Genomic DNA, 24,322 nt, shown 5'->3' with positions numbered 1-24,322 from the left:
GCGGCCGTGGGACTGTTTGCAGATGGAAGAGGTACAGGAGGCAGGAAATTGTGTGTGTGCATCGAGGGGGGCAAGTGTTATGTGTCGAGGGATGGGGAGTGCGTGTGCTCAGCGGGGGGAAATCCCAGGCAGTCGCACAGAGTGCGGGCAAGGGCTGGAGGGGATGCGTGGAGTGGAGGGGGAAGAATGGGCACCGTGTGTGTGGAGGAGCGAGAAGAGCCCGCATGGTGAGCGCGGCGGTGGGACTGGAGGTGGGCAGGAGGGGTGGGCAGAGCGTGGGGAAGAGGCAGCTCTGGGTGTGTACAGCCCACCGCTGGGCAGAGATGGGGCAGGAAGGTGGGCAGAGGAGGAGGCAGCTGGTGTGTGTGGATGTGGGGCCAGGAGCAGGACGGAGGCGATGTGTGTCGAGAGGAGGCATGGACCGTGTGTGCAGAGCGGGGAGTGCATGTGAATGGAAGGAGGGGTAGCAGTGCCTGCAGCCAGCGGGGGAGAAGAATAGGGCTCGGAGGGGTGTGGAGGGAGAGGAGGAAAAGGCGAAGTGTGTAGTGCGGAGGGAAGCGGAGAAGTGGGGAATGTGAGTAGAGGGGGGGCCGGGGCAGCGTGTGTGCAGCGGGGAAAAGGAGGAATAGACAGGGTCTGTGTGTGTGCAGGGTAGGGGGAGGAGGAGGAACAGGCAGAGTGTGTGTGGAGTGGAAGGGGGAGGGGGTGGCGTGCGAGGAGGGGGAGGAGGTGGCTGAGTTGTGGGATTGGGTCATGGGGAGGCTGACGGGCTCCGACTACACCGACACTAATTCCCAGGCCACCCTTAAGGAATGAGGAGCCCCACGTGATGCTGGCGGGGCGGGCGAACTCTGAGCCATTTTGGGGACGGTGTCAGTTTCCACTGTGTGCCTTCAGCATTGCATTTTTTTCCCTCCTCCGCCCTCCCTTCCCTGTTTCCCCACCAACAACTATGAAATAATAATAATAAAAAGGAGACTAAGAGACAGAGCAGGGGCCGAGGGGGAGACAATGGGCTGGTGGAGACAGAACCCATCCGGATTAGAAAGATTTTAAACTCCCAGCTCCTCAGCCACCCAAAAACCAGACTCAGAGGGAGAGAGACAGAGGGAGTGAGAAGGGTCGGTGGAGGAGAGGAGAAAACCCGGTTGTTTTGTAACTAACATGAGCTGAGAGCAGCAGCAGCAGCAGCAATAAGCTTATTGCAATTGACAGCGTCTGCAGTTCATTTCAAGATGGCCGCTTGGCTCACATTCATTTTCTGCTGAACGACTTTTAACTTTCATTGTCTTTTTTGGCCGCTCCGATCATCACCCACCGGCTCCTTTTTCCGGGTATGTATAAAGCGAGGTGTCTCCTTGCCAAGGACGGGGGGCGGAAGGGGGTGGCGGCGGGTTTAGGCTGGTTTGGGGGCTGCAAAGGGGAGCCTAGGTGTCCCCCAAGCTCTCCGTATGCGAAAAGCGCTGACAGGCTGCTCCAACCACACATACACACACACATAGACTCATACAGCAGCAGCAGCAGTCTGTGCACTCACTTTCGTTACGCACCCACATTTGCAAATTTTAGTTTCTTTCTTTCCCCAGCTGCCCCCTAAAATGTTTCTGTGCACATGGCCCCCTAGGAGAATATTTATATTTCCAGTCCCTATGTCGAGCCCGGCCTCAGCGCCCTTTGTTTAAAGGCAGATTTTGATTAAACCGGGACGGTTCATGAAATCTGGAGCTGCCTAGGTCAAGTGATTTCAATCCTCTCCGAAAGAAATATGCTTGGGGGGGTTTAAAGTGTGAGATACTGCGCCCATTTTATAGAGATAGGGCCACTGGGGGGAAGTGATCCCGCTGGGAGGGTTGTTAGACCGGGGGGGACCGCAAAGAAAATGTTATTAACTTAAGTTGGACAAACACTTCTGTGAAATTTGATGGCTTGTAAGATGGCGGTTCCCAGTTGTTTCCAATGCCTCCGTTTGCATTTGTGCTTAAAATGCTAAAGTTTCTGGGCTTGTACCTGTTGAGGGGGGGATAGGGGAGACCAAGGTTGAAAAATAACTTTTTGTGAAGAAATCACTTGAACTGTGATCCTTGAAAATTGGGTGTGCAGATTTACCATAGCGAAGATGGTGTGACTGCAGGACGTAGTGGTTTTTTTTTGAATGGCTTTTTTTTTTCTTTAACTGGTATTTTCCTTCTAAGCCCGGGAAGGGCAAATTAACATGAACTTCTCGGTAAAGTCTTTAAGGTGCCGTGGATTTACTCTTCGTGATGTTTATGGGTGGCACTAGAAAGTTGATTGTATATGTTTATGTAATTGTGTGTGGCCTTGACAATACACAACTTGGCGCTTTCCTAGCCATTTATTGTTAATATTTGGAAGTAAACAAGAAAAGAGAAGCGGGAAAAAATCAATTTATATAAAAGGAAAATCGTCATTTTCCAGAATCTAAAAACTAAACGTCGTACCCCTCTCCATAAAGTTTAGGGAACTGTAGACATGTAGACCTAACGCCAAGTATAGCATTCAACAGTTTTCTGCATAGTTCATAGTAGCCAGTGTTTCTTTATTTTACAGGACTCTTAAAGATTAGAGAGTTTCTGAAAATGTAATCTACTAAAAATGCTTAGAGGCTCTATTTACAATACATCCCGTAAACTAAGACAGACGTTTGTTGCAATTGACCAGATACAAACTATTGATCTATACCAGATCATGGCGATACCTACAAATTCACTTTAGTTTATTTAGGTAGACTGATTGGGTACTTCAAGTAGTTAAATTTATGAGCCTGATTTTAAGGGCTGGGGATTTTTACTCTCTGCTGCCATTCTTCAGTTCTTTCTTTACTACAATGTGCTGTGCAAAGACGTTCTTTGGGGAAATACTGTCCGTACAGTTCCTTTAAAACATATGTGGACATTCTTTAGTGAAGGGACAATAATAGTATTCATAGTAATAGTGGCTTTTATTCCTAAAGATAATAAGGCTTTATATGACAGGCTTGTTATTGCTGAACAGACAGTTCTTCCAGCGGATATAGGTGCAAAGTACGCAAAACCGTCTGAATGAAGTTACCTATATTTTAGGTATACTTTGTTACACACGTGGAAAACCGAATTAGATAGTTTATTGCACTCAGATTTTTTTCATAGTCTAGCTGATTATAACCACAAGAACGTGCTTCTGTTTTTCTTCATTTTGACATAGCCCATGTAAGGCCTGGCTGTCACTGTTTACCGCTAGCAAGTTTTACCATCACGTATTGTTACATTTAGTTGGGTTTTTTTTGGTTGTGTGTGTAGCTATATATATATATATTCATGTTAAGGGACAGTTTGTGTTGGTTGTGGTGAATCTATGGATTCTTAACGTTAATACCAGTAGAAAAACCTGTAAGGATTTTCCTCTAACCAAAATATGATGGTCAGGTTTTGCTGCAGTAAAATATATAGTGTGTGTGTGTATAATGGACACACTCATCTACAGAAGTGTGTGTGTGTACCAGGTGACTTGTAGTGAGTATTTGGGTGTTTAATTCAGTTTGCTACATGAGATCACAGATTTCAAAGACAGCTCATAGCATGCGGTTAACAGAAAAAGAGTTAACTTTAGACTATAAATAATATGCGGTAGGGAATGCTGCGACTAAAGAAGGTTCACGGTTGAATTAAATTCTCCATTTAGGAAGAGGCTTCGCTTACCTGAAATAAAACGTGTTAATATCTTTTGAAGGACTGCCCTGGTATATCAGGACTTGGGAAGAATTCTAAACCAACCGTCCTATGTGACCTATGCCATGGTTTATTTTGCAATATAGATGTGTATGATTTACACGGTGTTGGGTTTAACAGATAAAACACAGAACAGTGAAAGCAGCCTATTCATATTTGAGTAATGTAAGAAACCCCAGGTCAATGGCAATGCAGTAATATACTTCAGAGACTGAAGTAAAGCCGCCTTGCATTTATCCTCTCGTACAAAAACATGCTGTCGATGTCAATAAAAAAGAGTGGCAGGTTGGAGACTGTTGAGGCGATCTTTGGAATCAGAATACAGTGACATTTGTGTCTTGACTCCCTGCGCGGTGCCACACTCAGCCTTGGGGATATCTCCTCACCATAGCCTTTTGCACATGGCTCGCAATCATTTCATATAGGAGAGTTTGTCTACTGTATATTGCTAGTTCAGAGAGTCTCATGTAGCAGCAAGTGAAGTTTTCTCGCTCAGGTCGCTCGTGGGCGCTGTGGACACTTTCTCAGAAATGTTGTATCCCTCACCTGGCCAGTTTGACTGACATTCAGAATGTCAGACGTGGTTTCGGAACCTGGCTGGTATCGTTGGGTTTCACTGGTTGGTATCGAAGCTTGCGAGGATGTGGGGAGAATCTCGAGCACTATCCAACAGCGAGTTTCATAAACTCAGTCATTTCAGTCGAGGGTAGCTTCTACTGTGTCTCAGGAAGGTGAGATCAGGAAACTTGGTCCGTGGAGTGGGAGCACTGGAATGGGGAGGTGACTGGCATGCATTGTTATATCACGCTGTTCAGGTTCTAGTAGACAGTAAATAATTTACTGTGCAATTGGCGCCGCTGGCGGCTTTTTTTAATCCTTGGAGTTTACTCTTGTCCCTCTTATTCTTCCCTATATATGATTTTTGTTAGTGTTGTTGCAGCCGATGGGGGTTTGTAGGCTGCGGGCTGGGAAAATGACATTTCTTTTTTACTCCTGTCGCTGCACAGCATTGACAAGGTGTTGATTTAGCGTTAGGAATGGTCTGGTCACGTGGTCCTTTGCATAGTGTCACTCCAGCACTGTTTAAAGTAGCTTTTATTGCTCAAAAGGTGATTTGTACAAACAGTCTGAGATTTGCACACCGGCTTCCTCCCAAACGGACACCTCACCCCCTTATTGCAAATCTCTCTTCACCTTAGCAAAACTTTGCACCGTTCCTGTACGAGCTGCGGGAGAACTTAATTTTAGACCCCAAAAAGCGTTAAAACGAGACCCAGTTAAATAAACATCTCGGTAATGCGATCGCAGGGAGCTGGGGCGAAGTCTACAGCTGGCGAGCTAGGGGGATCTGCCTGGGAATGCGGTTCGGCTGGGCTGGGAGAGGGAGGGAGCAGAGGGGAAGAGGAACGATCTCAGACAAGCTCCTTGCACCGAGTCGACGTGGATAGAGGCCCCTGAGAGGATCCGAAATGGCCGAGACTCGGGAGGAGCCTCTTGCATTTGCCTCCACTAGTCTAAGACCCCAACACCGGCTCGGCGCAGCTCTCTGGCCGCCCGAGACCCCTCCCACCACCAGCTCCGCTTTCAGCCCCCACCCCCACCCCCAGCCTTCCCTTCCAAATCCGGCTCCGCTCTCTTTGCACCCTGCGGGATCGTGCGGCAGCTCTGCCGAGCCCGGCCCCACCAGCCCCCTCCGCGCCGGACACCACCTCCCCCAGCTGCACCCCAGCCCCAGCCCAGGTTCCTCCAGGCCCAGGCTCTGCCCGGCGCCGCTTCGCAGACACCCGCAGCCTGGCCGGGCCGCGCCCCCTCCCCGGCCCGGCTTCCCCCGGCCCGCATCCTCCCCTCGGCTCCCCCCCGCCTGGCTCTCGTGTGTTCCCAGCGGTGGCAGGATGCCAAGTGTAAGTGTAAGTTGCTATAGCAACCCCCTCGGATAGCTGAGCAGTCCCGAGCCTGCACCGAGCGCGGCGCGAGGGGGGAGCGGCCGCCGCCCGGACCCCAGCCCCGGCCCAGTGGGCAGCGGGCAGCCCCCGGGGCCGGCCGGAGCAGCTCCGAGGTGCGTGTTCCCCATCCCCACCCCGGGCCCTCCGGAAATGCCAGGGCGGGCGCAGCGGGAGGCGCCGGTTCCCCTTTGTGTGGCTCCCCTGCAGCCCCGTGCCCGGCCCGCCCCACGGAGAGGGGACTCGGCTCCCTCCGCACCCCGGGCTGCGGGCTCCAGCCGCGCCGAGGGGATCTGGGCCAAAGAGTAACCGCAGCACCCGCGGGCTCGCCCTCCTGGAGCTGGCAGAGGGCTTGGACCCCGGCCCCCAACGCAGGGCTGCAGGCACCTCTGGCCGGGACATTTCCCTGGGCTGTGTCACCCGGGCATCGCGCCCGCCCGCAATTCCTTGTCTGGCCACTTCTCCCCCTCCAGTCTCCTTCCATATTTCCCTGCGTTTTGGGGATGCAACTTCAGCGTGGGTGGGGAAACGCGGGCTTTCTGTCCCTGGGACACTGAGCTTGTCCCCCAGTCAATGGTCCTCTGTGTGTGTCTTTCAGAGCCGCCTTTTCTTAAGCAAAAATGCACCGAACAACCAGAATCAAAATAACCGAGCTAAACCCCCATCTCATGTGTGTGCTCTGTGGCGGGTACTTCATTGATGCAACAACCATCATAGAGTGTCTACACTCCTGTAAGTACAGTAAGGCTCTTCGCATTGTCTCTGTGCTGCTTCGCACCTTTCCTGTGCAGCCGGAAAAACAGAGCTATTAGCTAGAACGTCCAATATGCTGATTTGTGCGAAAGATGATTTGTTCGCATTTCGTTTGACAAAAGCCTTAGTCTTTGTTAACGTGGTGTGTATATCTATGTACACACTGAGCGTCTCAGTTTCACGTTAATTGCAGCTAATCAGAGAACTTGTTTAGCTTAAGCAGCGCATTTCTAACAGTGAACCATTTATTAGCTTGCATAGTGTAAAAATCGCACCCCTGTCCATATTTGAGTATTGCCTAATAATATTACTAAAAGCCTTACGTGTTTTTACTTATAGTCTGTAAGACGTGTATCGTACGTTACTTGGAGACAAGCAAGTATTGTCCTATATGTGATGTCCAAGTTCACAAAACCAGACCGCTTTTGAATATAAGGTAGGAGAAAAGTGTAATTTTACTTTATAAAAGGGGTCTAGCTGTGAATATTTTGATGTTATGTCTTCATCTACAATTTAAATCTGAGAGGAGTTGTGAATTTACATGCTAACGTTTGCCTATGTGCTGTCTAAGGAGTCTTGTCACGGATTGAAATCGAAGACTTGACTGGATGCGAGACACTATGTTTTTGTATTTTTTGGAATACGCTGATCGCTTGAACAATGTCCTTTTCCCTCTCCTTATTTATCACAATCCCATATTTTGTATCTCCATGTTCCATTTCACACAGACATCCTGCAGTGCAACCTTTTAACTGTTCTTCAGAAACATCAAAAATATTTATGAAACTCAAAAGGAAAAGTTAAACTTCAAAACAATGTCCTCATCCTTTAGCAGGATCCTTCATTGCTTCTTTGTGATTATCTGCTCGTTTTGGTTGGTGGTTACAGGTTTTTAAAAGGCCTTCATTCAGACTGAGTGAACACTGTACGAGATAGATTGCTAGTGGACAGAAAATATTTTCAGTCAGATAAATTGCAAAAGAATTAACATTTATTTTAATAAGGTCAATTTGTTTGTAAAGTCTTGTGGGTTAATTTTAATAGAGCTGAGCCATTTCTTTTTGTAGAGGATCCCTCATTGCTAAGGGATTGATTATAAATGAAGAGCTGTAACTTTTATTCAAATATTGTTGCATTTGCTTATTTGTATTTTGGGGTTGTTTTTTTTTTAGGTCAGATAAAACTCTCCAAGATATTGTGTACAAACTAGTACCAGGCCTTTTCAAAAGTGAGTAGTTAAATCAAGTAACAATATGTAACTACTATGCTGCCTTTTTACCTATAGTACGGAGTAAACTAAATGAAACATATATGCTTTCCCATCCAGATGAAATGAAAAGAAGAAGAGATTTTTATGCAGCTCATCCATCAGCTGATGGTAAACCTTTCTAGTTTATTAAACCTTTGGTAACAATAACATAGACTGGACCTTATACTTTAGCTAAAACATCTTAATATTTCCTCTTTCATTTACAAATTATTTAACCATAAACACATTTAAGACATCCTGGATTCAGGTTTCTGATTAAAGATATAATAATGGCTACTTAAATACTAATACATTATCTTAGTATTGAGGTTTTCCCCTATTACTGAGAATTGTCATTCTGTCTGATTTTTAATTTAAAAATATGAACTATTGTGGAAATTTCTGTGCAGCTGCCAATGGCTCTAATGAAGACAGGGGAGAAGTTGCAGATGAAGACAAAAGAATTATAACAGATGACGAGATAATAAGCTTATCCATTGAATTCTTTGACCAGAATAGGCAAGTTCTTTGGGCAATATTTTATGTTTATCAATATTAACAGCTCTATCTGTTATTTGTTGTAATTGTTTCATTGTTGTCTCCAGATTGGAACGGAAAGGAAATAAAGAGAGAGAGAAATCAAAGGATGAGGTAAATAATCTAGCTTTACTCGAGACAAAAGCCTAGACAGAAAAAAATAATTACTTTTTGGACAGTTTGGTGGGTAAGCTAAATAAATAAATCTATCTGCCAGAAGAAACAAGCCCCATAAAAAGATATTAAAAACAGAGGTTTGCAACTTCTTACTGCTATAGATAGAAAGAAATTGCTTTGGTAGACAAGATAGAAGCTAGGTTAATACTTAAAAAATGGAAAGTGAAGTAGTTTGCTTTTATTTTTTAAATGTAATTTCTTAGAATAAAGACAATTTGAATTTTTTAAATATAATCACTTGAAACATCTCTACTAATATTTTAATCTGTTTTAGCACCCTTACATATACCATTACTTATACAGTATGTGATTGTGCTCTACAATTTTTTTTTTTTTAGTATTTAGTGCCTATTTCCAATTTTCTTCAAAAGGAATTCGCAGTAGAAATCTTAAAACTGTAGTTGGTCATTTTATAAAGTTTATATGCTTTTATTCAGTTATACTGTGTCATCCTAAATTAAACTGTTAAAAATTTGCTGTTTGTTCTCAGTACATGGACTGACTTTTTCCAAATATACTGTTAGGTGAATGACAAAAGATATTTACGCTGCCCAGCAGCAATGACAGTGATGCATCTAAGAAAGTTTCTCAGAAGTAAAATGGACATACCTAATACTTTTCAGGTACCTGGATTTTTTTTATTTTGTTTTGTTTAATGGTCCTTTTATTCTAAACCTTCCAGAAATGGTTAGCTGTATTGTTGTTTGCTTATTTATTTTATTTTAAAGTGGGTTTCTGATTAGTTGTTTAACTCAGAATCAGAAAATAATAAGAACTAACCATATTTAAAATGTGTAATGTAATGTAATATTTTGTAAGAACTAAGAAAATACTTTAAAATCCCGAAGTAGTATTTGTGTTTATTCTGTATTTTTTTTTCAAATTTATTTCTGCCTTCTAAATACTGAGGAAATTATTCTGCATAGACTTTTTAAAAATTAAATACTCTTTTCATATATGCCAGACAAATAGTACGTATCAAAAGTTCTCCTCTGCCAGGCAGTTTTGGAGTAAAAGGTTTTGAAGTCCCTTTGATAATATTGCTTTCAGATCACTTTTCCCTGGAAGAAAAATATATTATGCTTTAAGTTATTCTATTCTGATACTTATTAATTGAAGGGTTAATGTCTTAAAAATAGATCGATGTGATGTATGAAGAGGAACCTTTGAAGGACTACTATACACTAATGGATATTGCCTATATTTACACTTGGAGAAGGGTAAATAGCTGCCGTTCCTCTTCTCACGCTGTAATCTTTACTGGTGCGGAGAGTGTGCTTATAGTGCATTCTCTTTGTTTTGCAGAATGGACCTCTTCCTCTTAAGTATCGAGTTCGACCGACTTGCAAAAGAATGAAGATCAGCCACCAGAGAGAGGGCTTAAATAATAGCGGAGAATTAGAAAGTGACTCTGGGAGTGACAAGGCTAGCAGCCCAGCAGGAGGCATCCCCTCTACTTCATCTTGTTTGCCCAGCCCCAGCACTCCAGTGCAGTCTCCCCATCCTCAATTTCCTCATATCTCTAGTACTATGAATGGAACCAGCAGCAGCCCCACCAGTAACCACCAATCCTCCTTTACCAACAGAGCACGGAAAACATCAATAAATGGCTCTTCGGCAACTTCCTCGGGCTGACACCTCCATGAGACTGCCGAAAACCCTGATTTATATAGATCTCTTCATGCCATTACAGCTTTATAGATGCTAATACATGTTACTATCGTCCAAATCGCTTTCTTTTGTAGTGACACCGAACTTGGCTATGAAAGATGGACTAGGTGACTGTTTATATGGACGTTAATTACAACGAAAGATTGTTCTGTAAAGGATTATTTTCAAAGGACTGGGAAGCAAACCGACGTGTACCATAATGTGTTAGGAAGGAGGTGGAGGGATTTCTGTCCCAATCATTTAGACGTGGGAAGCTCCGGAAGTGGATATAAACCTTGGGAAGTAGTTTGTTAATCCAGACTAACTCCTACATCACATTCTCTTCAATTGTTATTGTTATTATGCTGTTTTGTGAACCCGTAGAAAGCAACTGCTTTTTCATCTTGAAATTCAACAAAACGGAAAGAATATGCATAGAATTATGCATATATGTAGCCATGTCACTGTGAATAACTATTTCTTGCGTATTAGCCATTTTGATTCTTATGTTGCATCCTTACTTTTCTGTTGCTGGGCAGAACCGATCAAAATGAAAGTAAACTTCAGTTTTACAATTTGTATGCCTAAAAGCGGGTATTACCGTTTTATTTACTGACTTTGTTTAAATGATTCGCTTTTGTAAGAATCAGATGGCATTATGCTTGTTGTACAATGCCATATTGGTATATGACATAACAGGAAACAGTATTGTATGATATATTTATAAATACTATAAAGAAAATATTGTGTTTCATGCACTCATGATATGGTTGTTAAATTTCCAAACTGGTTCGACCCTTGCAGATGCCACCTGTTTGAATTTTGCTGATATTTCAGAGAACACCTTGTGTGTGTGTGTGAAAGCTTCGGTCTTTGAGAGCTATCACAAATTTCTGTTAACCTGAAAGCAATTTGGCAATCTTAATAGGATTTTATGGGCTTTATCTTGTTTCAAGTGATATATTTTTACTTTTACCCAAGGCTACTAATAGTTTAAATGGTGCAGTGAAGAAAAATTAAGGAACATGGAAGTGATTTACCTGTTTGGTTAGTTTTATTATTTAGTGTGATGGAATTGTGTTTTTAAAAAGCACATGGAATCATTACAGAAGCCATAAAATATGTGGTATAAATTTTAAGGAACCAGCAAGTTGCTGGATGAAGGCATTTTATCTACATTTGTTTTAATATATGTATATGGTACAGTACTAACTTCATAAAAATTTAACAGGTACTTTAATATTTCCAATCAACTGTGGAAAGTGCCTCCTCTTTAATGTTCTGCCAATAGGAGCATTTTATCAGAGGTTTCCAAAGGTCTTATTTTTGAACTAGGAGGAACACTTTCAACTCAAAATATGAATAGCCCGGAACACTTTTCAGTTTGTGCTTTGCTTTGGTCGAACTTCGTGTGTGCTCATCACCCACCATTTATACATTTGTGAGGGTGTTTATTCTATATGGATATTGTTTCATGTTTGTACGGGAAAATTGTAGTTAAACATTTCATTGTCTCCAGTCTGCAACAGAAGCACAATTCTATTGCTTTGTCTTGCTTATAGTCATTAAATCATTACTTTTGCATATAAATTGCTGTTACTTGTCCTGCTTGTTTTTATAGATCAGGTGGTTGCAAATCCTCCATAGGGATTATTGATGTATAATGTCTTGTTAAACGAGAGTTGATATTTTTTCCTGTAGTAAACATGTACAGTTCCATTTCAGCAGTTAAAACGTTCAGTTTTATATACAGAAATATCTTTCATTTATAGTTGATCAAAGAAATAAACAAAATAAAAGGGATACTTCATTGAATAAATAGCAAATAAGCTTTGTTAATCATGTGATATCAAAGACAAATAGAGTGCTGTTACTGAAATACTGTGTGTGTGTGTACGACAGGTTTCGGTGAATAGAACAGGTCACCACAGAATGAAAATAACACAATTGTCTTAAGAGTGCTGATTTATTTCAGATGCATGCATAGTAAACAAGCAGAGTTCTTTATTTCTCCTGAATAGGTCTTGGGACTAAGTGGTTAATTCTCAAATGTTGACAAAAGAGATTTATTTTTCTTCATATCCGTCCTACCCACACTTTAGGAATCGTGGGGCTATGGGGCTGTAGAGTTGGTCTCTCTCCATCTCTAGATTACTTTTTAAAAACTTCAATGGAACAAAAATTTTTTTAAAGTAAAGATGGTTCAATCGCACGGAGAATTGTCTTGGCCCGGCTCCCTGTCCTATATAAAGTATGAATTAATTCACAACAAAGGCCAGCATTGAGCCCAAAACACTGGATTGCACATAAATCAAACTAAGCTTCTTTATTTTGGAACTAGTTCAATAATTATAAATGTTGCAATAAAAACTGAGTTAATATAGGTACATACAACCTTTCCGTGAAGAATAAGTACAATGAAATGTGAGCTGGATAGTTCCCTTCAGAACTCATAAATTTCTATAATACGCTGGACTTCACTTCATCCAGTCCTTCTAAAAATGATAAGCCTAACGATCTAACGGAGCTGTAGTACGTCTGTTCTTCCCTCGAAAATGTTTTGCTACGTGCTCTTTTGTCACTGGGGTGCACGTATATTGCTAAATTTATTTGGGAAAAAAAACAAGATAGCATCTTGATGGTTACATCAAAGCAGTTCAATCATTCTCCTGGTTTCACAAGATTCTTAGCAAGTAAAACGCACTGTTGTCAGGGGAAGAATGGGTAAGTCTTTAAATGATTCTTTATAGCCCGTGAAGATGAAATGGATATTTAATGTGACAATACAAGAAATTCCTCATACTCGGATTCATCTTAAAGATTATTTTTACTGGGAAAATAAGACAAAGTGTGCGATGTCCAATTGCATTTTCTGCAAAACCATCTTCAATCAAATCCATCCTATACATGGATAAAGTTTAAGGCAGGTTTATTTTACGTGCATAGGAATACTACGTTTTCCATTGCTCGTTGCTCCAAAATTCAATTCCGGTTCAGCTGCCAATTGCTCCACGCATAACTTGTGCCCACCCAGAATGGTGCATGCGAATGTAATGGCCCACTCGATCCCCTCTTTTAAGAAGTATTTCAGAACTTTTTTTCCCACAAGCAGAATTGTGTCCCGAGTTACGAAGTAGTGCTTAAAACAACCCATGTCATTGTCTTTCCTAGGCCAGTATCAGCGTGTCGCTATTGCAGTTCCAAGGTGAACTCCAAGGAGCCTTTAGCGTCACGTAATTAGACAGGAGAGCAAGAAGCTTCTTTCATTCACATGCCAAGGTGCCTGAGAAAAAAGGCATCTTTTTAGATAACTCGGTTCAAAGAAGCTTTTCTTCAGTTCTTTGGAAATGAATGGGGGCATTGAGACTCTGATGTTTCAAATTCAAAGGCAGAGAAAATTTAAGCGTTAAACATGTATGTAAAGTGCAGGTAAATTTCTTTCTTTCATTCTCCAACACTATCAAGCATGTCACTCCGTTCCCCACCCTCGTTGCTGCCAAAGAATCGACTTGTTTCGTTAGGAATTTCCAGTGACGCCACAATGACTCTTTGCAAGGCTCTCGCGGATTAATATTGGGGGGGAAGCGTGAACACTCTTGTTTGTTGCAGCTCTGTGACTTGCAAGCGATCCTTCACATTGGCCCTGGCCCTGAAGCTATTGTACGTAGCCTCTCCTAATATATTGCTGGTTATTACCTTTCAAAACATCACAAATGAGCTCTTGCAGTTCCGACCTTTACCACCAAACAGATTCACAAAGATCGGGTGTTTCTAGATGCACATGTACAACGAGCTCCCGTTTTCTAGCTAGACAGAGAAAAGCAAAGGCAACCTACACTGTGAGTTACCTGGGCAGGACACGGATAGTTTTCCTCAGTGCAAGCACCTTCTGCCCTCCTAATTTTGATATTGTCAAATTCTGAGACAATGTTTACGTAGATAAGTGTTTCCTGTTTCCGCTGTTAATTTTAATATCCTTGCTTCTACTCTGGGTACTTGAAACGGATTTCCTTTATTTTAGTACTGTATGGGCAGTTTCTTTCTTTTCGCCTTTTCTTAATAGGTCCTATACAAGGAATGTCTTTGCAATTATGTAGAGGCGTATCTAAGGGGCTGAAGACATTAAGTGTTCCGATCTTAAAATCGTTACCATGTCAGGAAACCCCAACGGGACAGCTGTTTTAGTGCCGTATGAATTCAAATTCTGATATCGTAGTTTTCCAGATTTGCTTCTTGCATTCCCTTTTCTGCAACCAACCAGAAGAGTCACAGAAAAACAAAAGATCAAACCCTAATACCTTCCCGAGTCCCTGGTGTCATCTCAGTGCTTACTGGATTTGAATACCTATATTTATTTAATGCACCGATTAATTGTATGCATTTTAAAATGTCAAACGCGTGGCTAAAAAAGAACCCAGGAATACATTTGGGGCTCGTGTCTCGAAGAGACGAAAGAAAACTTGCATTCTGTGCTGTCGCTTTGAAGCTGGGCTGCAGCATGCAAATGTCTTGAAACCATGAAGACAGCCACGGAGGCGATTTTGGTGCTTGAGCCTGGATACCGAATTAGGGATACGACGTTCTCCTTTCAGTTCCTGTGTGCCTCGCTACAGATGTTAATTTTAGTTCTATCTCAGCGGCACATCGCACTGAAACTGATGCCCGTACCTCCATGTGGTGACTGGCACATATTTTCCTTCTCGAATTTGGAGGAAGCGAAACCAGCGGTGTTAAGCGCCGAAAATGAATCGTGTTGTGCTTTTTGGGGGGTGAAAAGCAGCCCTGCCCTTACTGGGGGTATTATTTCCCCGCATTAACGCGCGGTTATGTTAAAATAACCCCCACGGCTTCTTCATCTGGAGCAATGAGCGTCAAAGAAAATATGTGCATCTGCAAATTCCCCCCACCCACTCCGTCCGCCGCGGATTTGCTCAATGCCGCCACTGAAGCGTACAAGACTCCTTGCTGCGGCGGCTCATACCGGGGAAGAGGCCATCTTGCGCCTGCGCAGCTCCGCTCGCCGACTGAACTTCCCACTTCTCTACCGCCAAATTCAAATGGGAATTTTCAGGCCGCGCACAAGGCAGTGAGCGACGGAGCAATCGCGAAGCGGAGACGCTGCGGGGAGCCCTGACGTTTCTTCTGATCAGCCGCCAGGCCACAGAAAGACACATGCTCCTTGCACAGCCATCGCAAGCCGGAGAGCTAACGGGGAAACGAAAGCAAGAGAGAAGCACCCACCCTTTTTACAGGTAGCTTGAAAATCATCATTGCCAGTTGCGATCATGAGCAGTCGCCACGTAGCAACCACTGCCCCCTGTAATCCTTTCTCCAACGAGCAGCCACAGCCAAATTCATCCCTTAACAAAGAATCCACCATTGCCAGTTGCCATCTTTCTCCCCGATAACTGTGCCCAAAGCAAGCACCCATTGCAGAAGCGATGCTGGGCAAATGAACAGCCGTTGCCAAAGCAGCGATATTTGCCATACAAGCAATCATTCCCAGCGGCCACCGTTAGCAAATAACAATGTTGGCCGACTATAACCACTTCCAGAAGAAGAGCCATTCCCAGCTGCAGGTCCCTGCTCATTCTGCGAAAGAAGCATTCTTTCCAACCAAGGCTATGAGATCAATGAACCCCACATTTCTCTGGGCATTGCTGGAGAAGGGAAAGAAGAAAACGCTGCTCCTCTTCTGTTCTCCTGTGGTGATACTGTGTGGAGGACACGAATCCCTCAGGCACCGATCGCCGTCCACACACACACACACAACTCCAAGTCGGGACACGAGTGCAATGCAACAAAGTCACAGACAGACGGGCTTATTTAATAACCAGAGAGCACTGATCCGTGTATTAACGAAGAATGTCCCTTGAGAAGCCATGACCCACTGACACGCAAGTCCTGGAGTCTGTGGATCACGGAGTCCCCACACACACTCACACGCGTTTCCTTACGATGCTTCTGGGAGCCCTAAAGAGGATCCCGTTTTGAGGGAAAGTGAACTCCTGACCACAACGTGAATGGGGGGTGGGGCAATGCTCATTAGCTGGTTTAGAGCAACCCCCGCAGCTCCAGCAGTCTCAGTTCTCCATGGGACTTGCTTCAAATGCGAAATATTTGGCTTCCAGGCAGGTCCCTCCAAATTCTGCCTGCATCCAGCGGTAAAAATAGGAAACTAAGCTTCAGCAGACCAAAGGTAAGGCAGGGGCCATTTGAAGAAATCCAGGCCTCCTCCCGAATAAACGAAGGTGACTGTAGATTGCCATTTGGTGCTTGTATTTTAATGGCACGTTGCTGAATATCGCACCTCAGATACAGAGACAAAGGGCTGTATTTTTGATCGCTGTAAAAAAATGCAAATTCTTTTCCCCTCTGACCATCTCGATGGTATTTACATTTTCCACTGCAGTGTGGCTTCCCCTGTAGCGACTATTTCGCACAAAGAAGCTCAGTGAAATCTCCTTTATGATACAGAAGCATTTAAAATCGCACAGCTAACAACACAAGAAAATAAAAAACTACCCCCTAAAAAGTTTCCTCTGGTGCTATTTCCCAGCGACCGTGGTGAAACTACAGAGTGACTCAAACCCCAGATTAGTTGGAAATGCTCTGTGTGTCTTGTTCTGACCTTTGCTGAGAATAACGATCATTGACATTTCCCTCAACACTGACACTTTTAACTCTTCAATTCTGAATCGGTGAAAATGATAGCCAGGAACCTTCTCTGCCCAGGCACTTTTGATCGACTAGAAAAGAGAATACACAATCTCTGAAGCTGCTGCTGCAGTGGAGGCCTCAGAGACTGACAGACGGTAGGACTTGCTTTCAGGTGGAGATGTTCGAATGATCAGAGAAAAATATCAGAGCGCCTGGTGAAACCTGTGCAATACAATCACTGCCTCTCGTGTAGCCTCAGCAAGCAATCATAAACCAACTCCCTCTGCTCAGATGTATTTCTTCTTAAAATAAAATAATTATCCTGGGAACATTATTTCTGCTGCTCTTGGACTATACATGCGACTGGGTGAGGAGGAAGTCTGCTTTCTAGCAAGGGGTGTTTTTGGTGCTGGTGAGGCAGCAGCTCGTGCTGGAATTAAGTCATTAGGGGTTTTGAGTGCACATAGGTGGCAGTTTGGGAAATTCCCAGGAGACCCAGTTTGTGGCTGAGCCTTGGGGCCTGAATCGCCGGACGAGGAAATACAGAGTTGCATTTTCGCAGTGGGTCACCCTGAGTGTGTGGGGGAGGGGGAGGAGCGGTTGTTGGAAGGACACGGAAATGCTATGACAAACGAGTATGAAGAGGGCTGCATATAACCTAATCACATACGTACGGAGATGAGTGTCAATAATCCGATCCTAACAGGCTTAAGTATGCCATCCCCTACGGGCACTGGAAGGGGAATAGATAAACTCCCACTCTGTGCTCCGAAAGGTGTGTACAAGTCGTCCTCTACAAATGGAGAGGCGTGTATGCAACCTGCCTTCCGTGCTGGAAGAGGGGTGTATAATACCTCACCCTCCTGGCATGGGTAGGGAGGGGTGTATATAACTTCTCTCTTTATCCTCGGAGTGGGGTGTATATAACTTTGCCTTCTGTGCCCTGAGGGGCGGGTAGATAACCTCACATTGTAAGCACTGACATCGTATCTCCTTTGCGTTGACTGATCTCCCATGCAGGAAGGTCCACTTATGCAGGGAGGGGGTGTATATAACGTACCCGCTAGGGATCTGCCATCTTGTCTCTCTGTAAGTGGATTGGCTTTTCCTTTCTTGGAGGTGTGTGCACCCAGGAACACGGGGCCTGTCGTGGGAGTACCTTACTCCCCTCCCTTGGCAGCTGCCTCGCGGGGTTCTCCGTGCTCTCTGGGTGACTCTAGTGAGCCCTACAAGCCGTGGCCTCTCTATTCCCGGCGCTTTCCTTGCCACCTCCCTGCTAGGTGCTTAGAGCTCGCAAGCTGTTCAGCTGATTTGTTGCTAATAGCAACCACACGACAGCGATTTCCAGCCCGCTCTGCTGCCGGTGCCTCTTGTTACACCTCCTTTTTCTCTCGCAAACCGGGGTATAGTATCCTGTCGGCGCGGCATTTATTTGCCCCCACACTTACATGCAGCAATTGAAGGAATAACGGGTGTGTGCTTTTGTGTCTTCGCTAGGTAACACACAAAGCTGATCTTCGCGGTCAAGATTTCAATATTGGTGTACCAACCTCTGCGCCTTATTAGCACGGACTCGGTTTACTTCGCATTGTCTGGGAGCATTGTTTTACATTACCAACGTGCGGATATATCTCAGCTCTCTCTGTGCATGTTCTGCGTCTCTATCTAGAGAGACACGAACAGTCTTCAGCTGTAACTCAAAATACACACACACACACACACACACCCCTAATTGGTTTCAGATCCTTAAAGTGATTTAAGGCTTCTTTCAGTTTTGGAACACAACATGTTCTTCTCGGTGTCTGCTCAAGCTCTGAAGGTTCTACAGGAAACCAGTGATGTAACTACACACACGTGTCTGCCTCTGTCTGAATAAAGTATTCAGGACTACGAGGTTATATTTGCTGGTTTCATTTATGTAAACTGACTTGTATTGTTTTACCTTCCTTTTAATTTAGTTATATTTATTTTGTTACGTCGTTATTCTTATCCTTTCTCTGAATTTTTACTGTGACCGGGTACCAACTTCTACAAAGCAAATGTACACTATTCAATACCATTTACAAATCTCTGTTAAAATGCCAATGTTGCTTTTTCAAGTCATGAGAAAGGAATGACTAATTTCTAAAGTGTTTGACATTTCTTTAGGTTTCTGGCATCAGTCAACAAAATTATTTTTAAAAATATGTATTTTAAAAGATTTTATAAATTAAAAGAATTGACAAATCTGAGACGAGGACCCACAAAGTTATTCTGTTTAGGTATAGCTCAACATTTAGGGAAAAATGAAATATTATATGGTTTTAATTGTACTTCTCTTACTGAGTCTTTGTAAAATTAACTCGGGGGCCAAGCCCATGTTAAAGTAATTAATGAACTAAAATGACTCGTTGACTACATTTTAATATAGGAAACACTATGCCATGACGATCCCCAAGACCAATATATTCTTCTCTAAGAAAGTATTTAGTTTTCCGTACACCCTAAATACCAATAATAATTCACTTCGCTGGGAAGAAGTTATCAGCTGAAGTTAACAGTGTTAACACACTGTTAAGCCACAGAGGAAATCCAGTAAGCTCTCTGCATCACTCTTTCCACTAAAGCCTCAGACCTGCTAAGTGATGGCGACACTAGGCAACTAAAAAGTCATTTTGCTGACCTATCTGAATACTCAAAGCAGTTATTAACAAACTTAAACAAGTCTGGTTACCAAGATAAGTTGTAAGCAAATAAATACTACACAAGACTAACGAGTAGCAGGAATTCTGTTATACTCTTGTGACTTTACATAATTCTAAGGAACATTGAAAATGTGATTTAGGAGCTGCAAGTTCTGCCATCAACTTCTAAATCCTTCTGACACTGAAAGCATTAACGGGTTGACTTGAAGTCGTAAACAGGAGTCCTTAAGACTGTTGCATTCAGGTGATAATACAAATCCAGGACAATACAATACATTAACCCATCAACTAAATGTAACTCAATTTCAAGTAGTCTTGATTCTTTGTAAATTACTTATATAGTCCAAAGCAATTACGCCATTTAAATGAACCATATATCTGTGATGATTTTAGACTCCTTCCGGGAAAAAAAAAAAGTTACCTCCAAACTTCGCACAATGTAATTATAAACACAATTTAAGCGATAAGAGTACTTAAGAAATACTTACCTGATCTCATACAGGGAACTGAACAACCTGTTGCAATGCATCCTCACTGACACTAATAAGAAAGTAAAGCCTGTGAAAAGCTTTTCTCTTCAGTGTTTCAAAAAGCACAGGCCAACAACAGCTGTGCTGTGCACTGAGTTGAAGTGAATATTATCTCATTTTCTCATGAGAACTGCATCTTCTAATGAATCAAGGGACAAGATTAAAGACCATCCATATTAATGTGAATTAGCGCGATTCACTTGAATAATGGTTGGGTTTCTTGTTTTATTTTAAACTTGAAACCAGTAATGCATCAGCTATCAGTTAACATGCCTAAGGCTACAGGTTTTCCATTATAAGCACTCACAAGCCACGCAATTAGGTCTGACAACCACGTCATTTCCATAAATGACTTTCTGTCTTGAGCACTTTTGCAAGAATCAAAGATGTCTCTGTAGACTGAGTTTCTATACGATTTTTCATAGTTTATTACCATCTATGTAAGTAAACCATCACAAAGTACAGGAACGAAATAAAGCAGGAATATGTGGATATGTTTATTATTATACTTTTGGCTTCTTAATATCTCTGAACACTTGACTTGTTTAGGCAGCCAAATCAATTATATCTGTAATTAACATCTTTACTTCTTTAAAAAACGTTGAACGTAAATCATTAGTTTGTTTATTTTTGTAATTTAACATAATAACCCGAAATTAGAATGACAGAAATGTGTTGAACAGCTGTTGCCTTTGTCAAATACACGTGGTGACAATTTCCCAAAATATTTTCTGTTGCAAATGACCTCCTTGACAGTCTCATTTGACGAGTCCTATTTATTTTTGGAGCGAAACATACAGCCAGTTTTTTTTTTAAGTAGAAGGTTTCGAACTAAATATACATTGAAACAGTTGATTGTGGTGGATAATGCTGTTAGTTTCAGTCCATTTTATTTGCAACTGAACAGATTTCACCGATTATTTATTAACGTAATATAACTTTCTTAAAACCTGGGCAAACTTTGCTAAACTTCTAAATGAGGCTGAAAGAATAACTTCTTTCAACTGCAAGGTATTTAGAAACCTTTCTTATTACTTATAAGATAACACGTTCGTGTCATAAGTAATATTTTTCATGGTAGTTGTTACATTTAAAGCCTTAAAGAATAACAAACAAACAAACAAACAGAAACAGTTTCCAAAATCATTATGAGATTTTGTTTTACATTTTGAGCTATATAACTTTATACTATCCGTTAGAATTTGAAATACATCGGACATAGAGTAACTTGGCCAATATTTGGGTTAAAGACTACATAAGTAAGAAGTTTTGTTCACAGATATTCAACTTATTTAGAATCACCATCAAAGGAAACTGGAGCAGGGTGTGCAACCTAGGTATGTTCAAACGCTGTCAATCTTAATTTCATATTTCAACTCTACTGTTTACTTTAGATGCTATAATGATGACCTCTGGGGTTATATGTATTTATAAATACAATCTTAGTTCCGCAAGATCAATTATAAAGCCAGACTCCAAATTTGTAAAGTAATTATGATACTTGGCATGGAACTCATTAAAAATAGTAATTCACAAATACCGTATCCTTCTAGTACTGGAGTTTTAATACCCTAAGAGTCCAATGCAGTGACTAGGTTATCTAATAATTTAATATCTGGAGTCATAAGAACGGCAGTACTGGGTCAGACCAAAGGTCCATCTACCCCAGTATCCTGTCTACTGACGGTGGCCAATGCCAGGTGCCCCAGAGGGAGTGAACCAAACAGGCAATGATCAAGTGATCTCTCTCCTGCCAGCCATCTCCACCCTCTGACAAACAGAAGCTAGGACACCATTCCTTACCCATCCTGGCTAATATCCATTAAGGGACTTAACCTCCATGAATTTATCCAGTTCACTTGTAAACGCTGCTGTGCTCCTAGCCTTCACAACCTCCTCAGATAAAGAGTCTTTTTTGAAAAAAATATGAATGTTGTAAAACGCAAAGATAAGCAGCATATCTGATGAAGACAGAACGTTGTTGCTTACATCCCACCTTTCTTATTGGTTTTAGTGCTGGATACTGCATTAGAAATTATCAAAAGCTATCAGAGAGACAAGTCTGTCGCATACAATATGCACCGCATTAAGCTCTGAACGAACTTTCTCCAGACGAATGCAGTAGAGGCGAAGAAATGGAATTTTCTCATAACCCCATTTTTGAAAGGCAGAAGCCACGTGGGTGCCCCGCTAACTTAATTTGCTCCTGAAAAAGGCAATAACTTTTATTCGAAATTACAATCGATTATACTATATTAATTAAGACATCAGCCCTCAAGTCTGGATACGTGTGTACGTGTGCCCAGACAGCTGTGTGTGTGCTGTGTACACATATCGCATTGTCAGAAGGAAGCGAGTCAAAAAACAAAATTTATTTCTCAGCTGCACATGCGCGATGCGCGGCGCAAGTCCCATTGCCGGCTCTGCGTCAACACTTGCCCCCGTCTCCTCAGCCAGCTGCGCGCTGCTGCGGGGATTTGGGTGATTTTAAGCTCACTGCGATCCCTGTAAAGGAAACATAACAAGGTGCCCGCGGGGCAGTGGCCTGACGGCGAAGGGCTCTGTCTAGCTCATCGATCTGGCGACGAGGGGAGGGGAGAAACGGCTCCCGAGCAAGCAGCGCAGTGTGCGCCTGTCAGCTGAGCTCAGGGGCAGCTGCTCACTCTCCGTTTCTGCCTGTGCCGGGGCTGGGGGAGCCGATCTGGTCTCTCCCCGCCGGAGGTTGGGGCTAGGAGCTGCCTGCCCGCGGCGCGCGGGGACAATCTGCGCGTGCTGCCGAGCACCCTCAAGTTGACGAAAAGAGCTCGGTGCCGGGGAGAGGCTCCGGCTCCTTCCCCCGCCCCTGAGGGTTGGTCGGAGCTGCTTAGCCTGCGCAAACGGAGCAAATGCCCTGTGTTTCCAGTGACGTGCCCGAGAGCGCAGGGCGGGGGAGTCCTGGTGCCCGTAAAGGGCGAGAGTTATGACTGTGGCTGATCTGTTTGAACTTTGAAGTACAAGTTGTCCTAGGGGTGCAAAAAATAAAAAGAAAAAATCCCCGGCTTTCCCCTTCCGCCAGCGGGTGACACACACAACAAGCGGTTTCACTATAACGATAAACATCCCCCAGCTTTCCCCAAAAACAGAAAAGGCGTTTCCGCAGCAGCAGCACTTGGAAGCCACCCGAAGTTGTTCCTTGCTGAGCAGTCAGCCAAGAGTCACCACGATGGAGATTTATTTTCTATACAAGACACTCCATGGAGCAGCGGCTGCTTTTCCAGCCAAGTGGTTGGCAGCAGGTCCCCTGACAACCCCAACATGGGACTAGCGAAGTCACCCAAACTAGCAGCAGCCGCGTACGGGCAACAGAGCCCTCGGCAGAAGCAGCAGCGTCGACATGCCGAAGTCACCCCCCCGTCACACCACCCCGGGGCGAAGGTTGCTGCTGAGCTGACGATTCAGTAGGCGCTGCTGGCAGTTTGTTTGTCCCCATAGGGAATCACCACCAGATAGGACGCTCCTCGTAATACAGACATTGCTCGGGCAGCGAAGTGAGAGGAGAGCCAGAGCCTGGAAACATTCACTGCCCCCGCGTAGTGCGGTGCTTGCTGCTGCGCTCAGTGCCGCGGAAATCCCCGAGGGTACCCAGAGCTATAGACCTTAGGCAGGGGCGAGTCTCCAGGGAACATCCGCAGGATCGGGCCCGTGGGGTGCAGCTCTTGTTTGCAACAAGAGCCAGGTCTATACGCTGCCTACTGCAGAGCCGCCCCCGCCTTTCCGTCCTCCCCCAAACTCCGCCGCTTTACCAGGGCTCCAGAAAGCCTCGAACTCTAGGGGGAGGCGATGCGTGGGGGTGGGTAGCTGCGCCCGCCTGGCGCCTCGAACAGCTCAGTTCAGTTCCTCCCTGCTTGTCCAAGGAGACTTCTCTCCTCTGGCTTTGGGCTATGGCTTCAATTCCCGGCTGCTTGGCGAAGAGCGGCGTGCAAACGCACAGGCTGCCGATTTCCTTTTTAAAAAGTAAATGTTTTAAAACTGGATTAATGCTTTAATTCAGTTACAGAGAAAGGAGGGGCAAAGGCAAATTGTTTCCGATGCTTAAATCTTTTTTTGTGAAGACCTTAAACCGTTGCAGGAGACCCAGCTGGGCTTTGTTAAAATGCCATTTGAGTTCTTGTGAGACATTGATTTTCATTAAACACATTACATTTTCTTCCCCTCCAATTAATAAAGCTGAGGGAAAACCCAGAAGTAATGAAAGCAAACAGGGTTTTAAATTAAAACTCAAAAGTAGATCTGCTAAATCTCACTCAGTTGAGGGGGTGAGAGATTCCCTCATTTGAGATTAATTTTAAAGCAGCATTTAAAGGCTTTCCCTCGACGGAGGAAGGATTGCTGTGGCTGTTTGCTGTGGCTTTCACAGAAGCACTTAAAATCTCATAAC

General features: G+C 43.6%; 1 protein-coding gene across 1 annotated transcript; it reads left to right on the top strand.

Moving 5' to 3' along the window:
* Window positions 1–812: 812 nt before the first annotated feature.
* On the top strand, window positions 813–11,621 carry BMI1 (BMI1 proto-oncogene, polycomb ring finger). The gene is made up of 10 exons (XM_050942300.1): window positions 813–1,334; window positions 6,264–6,397; window positions 6,758–6,854; window positions 7,591–7,646; window positions 7,746–7,796; window positions 8,078–8,186; window positions 8,273–8,318; window positions 8,906–9,004; window positions 9,521–9,601; window positions 9,687–11,621. Exons 2-10 carry the CDS (start codon window positions 6,286–6,288, stop codon window positions 10,014–10,016), a joined length of 981 nt encoding a protein of 326 aa, XP_050798257.1. The 5' UTR covers window positions 813–1,334; window positions 6,264–6,285; the 3' UTR covers window positions 10,017–11,621.
* Window positions 11,622–24,322: the final 12,701 nt, after the last annotated feature.

The sequence above is a fragment of the Gopherus flavomarginatus genome, chromosome 2 (assembly GCF_025201925.1).
Source record: "Gopherus flavomarginatus isolate rGopFla2 chromosome 2, rGopFla2.mat.asm, whole genome shotgun sequence".
Classification (NCBI taxonomy): Eukaryota; Metazoa; Chordata; order Testudines; family Testudinidae; genus Gopherus; species Gopherus flavomarginatus.
The sequence above is the reverse complement of the archived record's forward strand: the minus strand, read 5'-3'. Positions and strand labels throughout refer to the sequence as shown.

Excerpts from the sequence above, each read along its gene's own strand:
- BMI1 (XM_050942300.1), top strand. The coding sequence starts at position 6,286 with ATGCACCGAACAACCAGAATCAAAATAACCGAGCTAAACCCCCATCTC. Across the intron at positions 6,398-6,757 it reads CATAGAGTGTCTACACTCCT|TCTGTAAGACGTGTATCGTA; the intron begins GTAAGTACAGTA and ends TTTTACTTATAG. Across the intron at positions 9,005-9,520 it reads ACATACCTAATACTTTTCAG|ATCGATGTGATGTATGAAGA; the intron begins GTACCTGGATTT and ends TCTTAAAAATAG.